General features: G+C 71.3%; 2 protein-coding genes across 2 annotated transcripts in view; both read left to right on the plus strand.

Annotated features, from left to right (window-relative positions):
* H696_04296 (hypothetical protein) overlaps positions 1–291 on the plus strand; it is a 1,375-nt gene extending 1,084 nt beyond the window's left edge. The window contains exon 6 of the mRNA XM_009498174.1: positions 15–291. Within this exon, the coding sequence (XP_009496449.1) occupies positions 15–42 (28 nt within the window). The 3' untranslated portion in view covers positions 43–291. The remainder of the gene's footprint in view (positions 1–14) is intronic.
* Positions 292–730: 439 nt separating this feature from the next.
* Positions 731–6,165, plus strand: H696_04297 (hypothetical protein; the record flags this gene model as incomplete). The annotated part of the gene is made up of 9 exons (XM_009498175.1): positions 731–957; positions 1,112–1,277; positions 1,457–1,928; positions 2,025–2,371; positions 2,539–4,500; positions 4,703–5,041; positions 5,169–5,343; positions 5,522–5,680; positions 5,924–6,165. The coding sequence occupies exons 1-9, from the start codon at positions 860–862 to the stop codon at positions 6,163–6,165; spliced, it is 3,960 nt and encodes a 1,319-aa protein (XP_009496450.1). The 5' UTR covers positions 731–859.
* Positions 6,166–6,501: the final 336 nt, after the last annotated feature.

A 6,501-nucleotide genomic window follows, 5' to 3' on the forward strand; every position in this document is an offset into this window, starting at 1 on the left:
CCCCCCCCGCACAGCATGATTGTCGGCCTCATCGACGATTAAAAGTAACCCGCGCGCGCGCGCTCCATCCCCCCACACTCACACCCATATCCGGCGCCGGCGGCGGTGGCGACGGCAGGGTGATTGTCGCGCAGACCCGCCTCACCGAGTAGTGTGCTGCCCTTCAGATCCTTCGCCCCTTGCGCGTCCCTCCTGCACCAGCATGATGTGGCACACCGTAGGGGAGGGTGTGTCCTTCCTCCTCCCGGCTCCCTCCCCCCCTCTTATAAATACACCCCCTCCTGTCCTTGCTCCTCCCCCTGCGCAGCGTGAGGGGGCATGTCCGCGTGCTTTCCCTGGCGGGTGTGCCGCCCTGGGCAGAAGCAGGACGCCCCCCCCCCCAGGCGAGGTCCTTTTTGAGCGTGCGTGTGACACACAGAGCGAGGATCTGGTCCGGCAGAACGGAAATTCCGCGCTGATCACATGTACACATGCATCTAGTGCGCTCGCCCGCTCCCGGGCGTTGGTTTCTGAGTTGCTCCGGCCGGCGCGGCCGGGGGGATGGTTATGGCCGATATCTGGCTGTTTGTCGGTGCCCCGCCCCCCGCCCCCAACCCATCGCTGGCCGTGCGCGAAAAGGGGAACCGCCCATCGGTGGCAGGGATCGCAGAGGTCGGCATTGCCCCCTGCCCTTTATTGCGCCTTTCGCCCCCCTCCCTCCCTTCCCCCCCCCCCCCCCCCCCCCACACACGCGACACACATCGCGTAGGCACATCCGCACGGCCACACGAGCGACCACACCGCACGCGCGCGGGCCCGCTTTCTTTTGCTTCCCCCCTCTCCCCCCTGCCCCTTTCCCCTCCCCCTTCCCCACCCTGCCATGGACCAGCCGAACGTGTCGGTCGGCGACCGCGTGCTGGTCAACGACCGACGCGGCATCGTCCGCTTCGCCGGGCCGATCGATGGCCTGTCTGGAATGTGCGCGATCACCTCCGCCGCCGTCGACACCTGCCCTGCTTGCCCGCGCGGGTGATGTGCACCCACATCATGCGCCGACAGAAGCCGCGCTCTCCGCCCGCCCCGCCCTGCCCCCCCTCTTCTCCCGATGCTAACATCTCTCGCCTCGCCGCAGCTGGGTCGGCATCGAGCTTGATGGCCCGGTCGGCAAGAACGACGGCACTGTCAAGGGCAAGCGCTACTTCACGTGTGCGCCGAATCATGGCCTGTTCGTGCGCCCGACGGCCGTGACGCCACTCGACGAGCCGGTCTCCCCGGGCCCCGGTGGCGCAGCCTCACCGGTACGTCGCATGCCTGTCCTTGCCCCCCCCCCCCCCCCCCCCCCTGGCGCTCGGGGTCTGTCCACCATCTGCATTCGCCGTCACTCATCCACCCCACCCTTCATGGGTCGGACCGGATCGGACCGATCCACCCCCCCCCTCCCCCCCCCCCCCGCTACTCTGCACCGCCTGCCGAGCAGGTTGCTCCGGCAAGCCCGGTCATTGCGGCTCCCGAGTCGGTGGAGGCGGCGGCGACGGAGTCGACGGCCGTGCCGGAGCCGGCGGCCGGGCCCGTTGCCACGGCGGCCGACGCCACCCCTGCTGTGGGTGCCGCTGCGACGGCGGCCACCACGGCAGCCCCCCCGACTGGGTCCCTGCCCCTGTCGGTGGACGCCACCGTCCCCCAGCGCCACTACGACGATCTGGTGGCCAAATTCCGCCTGCTGGAAACCCGCCTGGTGGAAGAGCGTGCCAAGTCCAAGCAGGCCGAGCGTCTGCGCCATGAGGCCGAGACGGCGCAGCAGGCACGCCAGCGCCTGGAGGCCCAGGTGGCCGATCTCCAAGCGCAGGTGGTGTCCCTGCGCAAGCAGGATAGCGAGGAGCGCCGGCAGCGCGAAGAGCGCGAGGAGGCACTGCTTGAGATGGAAGAGCATGCCGAATCGCTGACCATGGGTGCGTGGCGCCTGTCCCCCCCGGTTTCTTGCCCTGAGTTGCCTGTGCTCGGAGGAGGTGTCTAATTCAATGTGTCCCCCGCGGCCCGGCGCACAGACAAGGAGCTCGCCGAGGAGCGTGCCGACCAGCTCCAAGCGGAGGTGGATCAGCTTCGCGAGCAGGTCGAAGAGCTGACGCTGGATCTGGAAATCGTGCGCGGCGAGCACGAGGAGGAGCTGGCCAAGCTGGCGGCCGCCGGCGAGGGGGAAGTCCTGTCGCCGGCGGCCCAGGAGCAGGTGGCCCAGCTGCAGCTGCAGAATGACCGCCTGAAGGAGGCGCTGATGCTCCTGCGTGACCGGACCACCGAGGAGAAGGCGGCTCTGGCCAAGCGCGTGCGGGACTTGGAGAAGTTCGAGCGCGACATGCCGGAGCTTCAGGCCAAGTACCTTGCGCTCAAGGCGGAGGTACGGACGAGCGAGTTCTCCGCGCTTGGCATTCGCCCTGCCCTTTGCGTCGCGCCGCCTCCGCTGTCTGACCCGCCGTCCTGGCCGGTGTGCCCTCGCTGTTCTTTCCATCCCTCCCCCTCTTGCTCCCCTCCCGCCCGGTGCGCCGCGATCGGCGTCAATCGTAGAATGCCGACAATGAGAGCCTTGTCGAGCAGCTGAAGCTCCAGGTGGACGACGGCCTCGCCGCCGAGAGCATGGTCGAGGAGCTGTCGGAGAAGGTCCTGGACCTGGAAGACCACATCACCGACCTGCAAAACAGCATCCAGGACCTGGAGGACCTGCGCACCCTGAGCGACCAGCTGGAGGACACCTACGTGGAGAATGCCCGGGCGCTGGAGCAGGCGCTGCAGGAGCAGGAGGCCCTGGTGGCCCGGCTGGCCGGGCAGCTGTCCCTGGAGCATGGGCTTCGGTCGGACCGGGACCTGACCATCGACAAGTTCCGCGGGCTGGTGCGCGACCTGCAGGAGCGCATCCTGCATCTGGAGGCCACGCTCGGGAGCCAGAGTGCGGCGGCGGCCGGCACGGCGGCGGCCGAGTTGGCGGCCGAGTTGCACCGGCGCGCGGCGGCCGCCGCCGAGACGGCTCTCGACGGGTCGGTGCTCGGGGGCGACCCGAGCGCCGGGGCCGGGGCCGGGGCCGGGGCCGGGCTGGACGCGGTCCCGGCCCTGCAGCGCCTCCTGGCGGCCGAGCAGGCCCGCGTCACCCAGGCCGATGTGGTCCTGCGGGCGCGCCTGCTGCGCGGGTACCTGCCGGGATCCTGGGCCGGGGCCGTGCAGCAGGCCGACCTCCTGGTGCCGGAGGCGTACTTCCTGGAGCTGGCCCGGTGTGTGGTGCGCGCCGGTGGCAAGGCCGCCGCGGTTGGCCGGCTGGCGGATCACCTGCTGCCGGCTCGCCCGGACTCGGTGCTGGCTGCGCTGACGCGGCCGCTTGGCCCGGCCCCGGGGGAGAGCGACGCCGGGCGCCTGGCCGCCGGCCAGGAGCTCGCCCGGCTGGGGCTGGTTGTGACGGCGCGGCGGCCATTGCGCGCGCTGGAGCGCGGGCTCGGCCTGCTGCAGTTGGCTCTGTCGGTCGCGCGGCCCGGGGCCTCGGGCCGGGTGGTGGAGCTCTTTGCCCCGCAGCTGGCCCCGGCCGGGGGCGATGCGGCGGCGGCGGCGGCGGCGGCGGCGGCCGGCCCCTCCGCGGCGGCCGGGCCGCTGGCCTCGCTGGGCTCGCTGCTGCCGGATTTGCCGGCGGCCGAGCGCCGGCTGGATGCCTTGCTCCAGGCCCTGGCACGGACCCTGGCCCAGGTGGAGGGCGCGCCGCGGCTGTTGCATGATGCCGTGGCGGCCGTGGCGCTTGGGGAATACGCGACGGCGGCCGGGCGCTTTGGCCAGGCCCTCTGCCAGCGTCTGCTGGCCGGGGCCTCCGGCCTGGAGGAGGCCCTGCTGGGGGCCGATCGCCGACGGGTGCTGGCCGGCCTGGCTCGCACCCACGCGGCGGCCATCGATGCCCGGGCGGATGATCTGTTTGTGGTCCTCTGCCAGGCGGCCGGGCACCTGGCTGGTGCCTGGGCGCCGGAGCCGGCCCAAGTGACCGAGGCCGGCGCTGATGCCGAGGAGCCGGACGGGAGTGGCGCGGCGGATGCGCCCGCCGACTCGGCCTCGGCCTCGGCCCAGGCCCTGGCGCAGCTCTTGACCACGGCCAACCGGCACAACCGCGCCATCCAGGTGCTGGCGAAGAAGCTGCGCAAGCGCTTCGACTGCGAGCCGGCTCTGCAGCAGCTGGCGGCCCCCGGGCGCTTGGGGGAGTCGCTGTTCGCCGGCGAGCCGGATGCCACGGGCATCGATGATGCCCAGGTCCTGGTCGAGCTGGCCGATCTGGAACGCGTCCAGCAGGTGGAGGCCCAGCTTGAGGGCCTGCTGGCCGAGTTGGAGGGGCTGGTCCCGGCGCTTGGCACCGGCTCGGCCCCGGCCCCGGCCCCGGCGGCCGTGGTTGAGCGCCTGACCCCCCTGGCGCAGCGCCTGGGCGCGACGGCCGAGGCCATGGAGGCCATTGTCGAGACCCTGCACGGGGTGGATCGCGACATCGGGCCCTCGCAGCCTGAGGAGGTGCGCCCCCCTTTTTTTTTTCTCTCTCTCCCTCTCTCCCACTCCCTCTCCGGGCTTGCTGCTTCCTCCCGGCCACTCGCTCTGTGCCCTTTCATGGGCATGGCTCTGCGCATGGCCCTCTCCCCTCCATCTCTCTCTCTCTCTCACACACACACACACATGCACACACATGCACACACATGCATATCTGCCCGGCCCGCAGGGTCCTCTGGCGGCCCTCGGCGAGCGCTTCCGACTGGCACTGGAGAGTCAGGAGCAGGGGGATGCCCTGCGTGAGCAGGTGGCCTCCCTGCAGGCAACCATCCAGCAGCATGAGGCGGCGGCCGCCGCGGCGGCCGGGCGTCTGGATGAAGAGCGCGCCCGAGTGGCCCTGCTGGCCGCGCGTACGGCCTCCGCTCGCGAGGAGGCCGAGCAGGCTGCCCAGCTGGCCGCGAGTCTGGAAGAGTCCCGCCGCGATGCGCAGATGTATTCCGAGGCCCTGGAAGCCCTGCGTGCCGAGCTGGACGACATGGAAATGCAGAATATCTCCCTGCGCAAGGAGGTCCGCACATGCTCCCTCACCCTCTCCGCCTCGTACCCCTGCCCGGGGAGCCTAACCCCGTCCGCCGGTCCTTTTGGCCTCATGACCTCCGCGTTCGGCCGCCATGTGGCTGGGGGTACCCCCACAGCTGTCGGCAGCCGTGCGCGTTGGCGACACGGCCGACGCCGCGCCCCAAACGGCGGCCGCGTCCGCGGCCGAGGCCAACCCGGCCCACTCGCGTGCCCTCGTCCGGGATCTCTATGCCACAGTGGCGGCGCTGCGTTCGGAGCTGGCGCGGACCCGGGCCACGTCCATCGAGAGCAGTATGTGCTGTTTTGCCCTTCCGCCCCACGCTCCCGCCATGCCTCATGCCCTGGCTCGCCCGCCGCCCGAGTCACCCATTAACCCGGCAGCACCTCCCTCTCTCCCTCTCGTCTGCCTCTATGTGTGCGCCGCCCTCCTCCTCCCTCTCCTCCTCTCAACCGGCTGCCCTGTGCCCAGTGGTCGCCACGCTGGCCCCGCTGCCGGTCCGGCGTGGAGCACCGGTCGCCGCTCCCGCCACCGACGCCACCGCGTCTTCTTCATCACACTCGGCCAGTCGGGCCGCAGTGGCCCCTGCCGCTTCCTCGGCCCTGTCCTACGCCAACGCCGTCCTCAAGGGTACGTGCCTTGCCCCGCATGTGCCCTGCTGCTTCCGGTCTTCTCCTCGTTCCCCGCCATGTGCCCTGCCACATCCTCCCCCCCCCCCCTCGCCTCCGCACCTGACCTCCCCCCCGCTCCCCCTCGTTCTCCCCCGTCCGCACTCTTCCCCTTTCGCATGTGTGTCTGTGTCTGTCTGCGTATGTGTGTCTGTCTGCGTGTGTGTGTGTGTGTGTGTGTGTGTGTGTACGTCTGTGCGCCCAGACTCCATGCAGTTCCTGGTCGAGCACCGGGTGGCCCGGCTGCGTCCGGGCCCGGTCGACGCGGCGGATGTCCTGCCGCGCGGCGTGAGGACCGCCGGTCATGCCGAGCGCCTGCGCCTCCTCCGAGCCAAACTCCTGGCCGCGCGCCAGACCCGCGCCCTGCATTCCCTGGCCACCGGGCACTTCGATCCCACCGCCGAGGATGCCCCGCTGCCCGGTGTGGCAAAGGCCGCGGCGGTTTGAAGGCCGATCGCCCCGATCGTTGGCACCCCGGCTGCCCAATAAATAAGACACATCTCTCCCCTCCGCCGGCCGGCCCCCCCGCGCCGGTTGCCGCTGTGTGTGCGCTATTTGTTCCACCGCCCCGGGGGTGCTGAGGGTGGGGGCGCAGGGGGGGGAACGAGGCAGGGAGAGCGGCGGCCAGGGCATGTCGTCCCGATCTCACGGCGGAGGCCGATGTTCATTGGCTCGCGCGCCGGCCCGGGGCCCGATCGACACGTCCAGACACCCACGACTTTCCGCGGCTCCCCTCCGCCCTCCCTCCATCCCTCCGCCCTCCCTCCATCCCTCCGCCCGCCC

This window comes from Fonticula alba (assembly GCF_000388065.1).
Source record: "Fonticula alba strain ATCC 38817 unplaced genomic scaffold supercont2.7, whole genome shotgun sequence".
NCBI lineage: Eukaryota > Rotosphaerida > Fonticulaceae > Fonticula > Fonticula alba.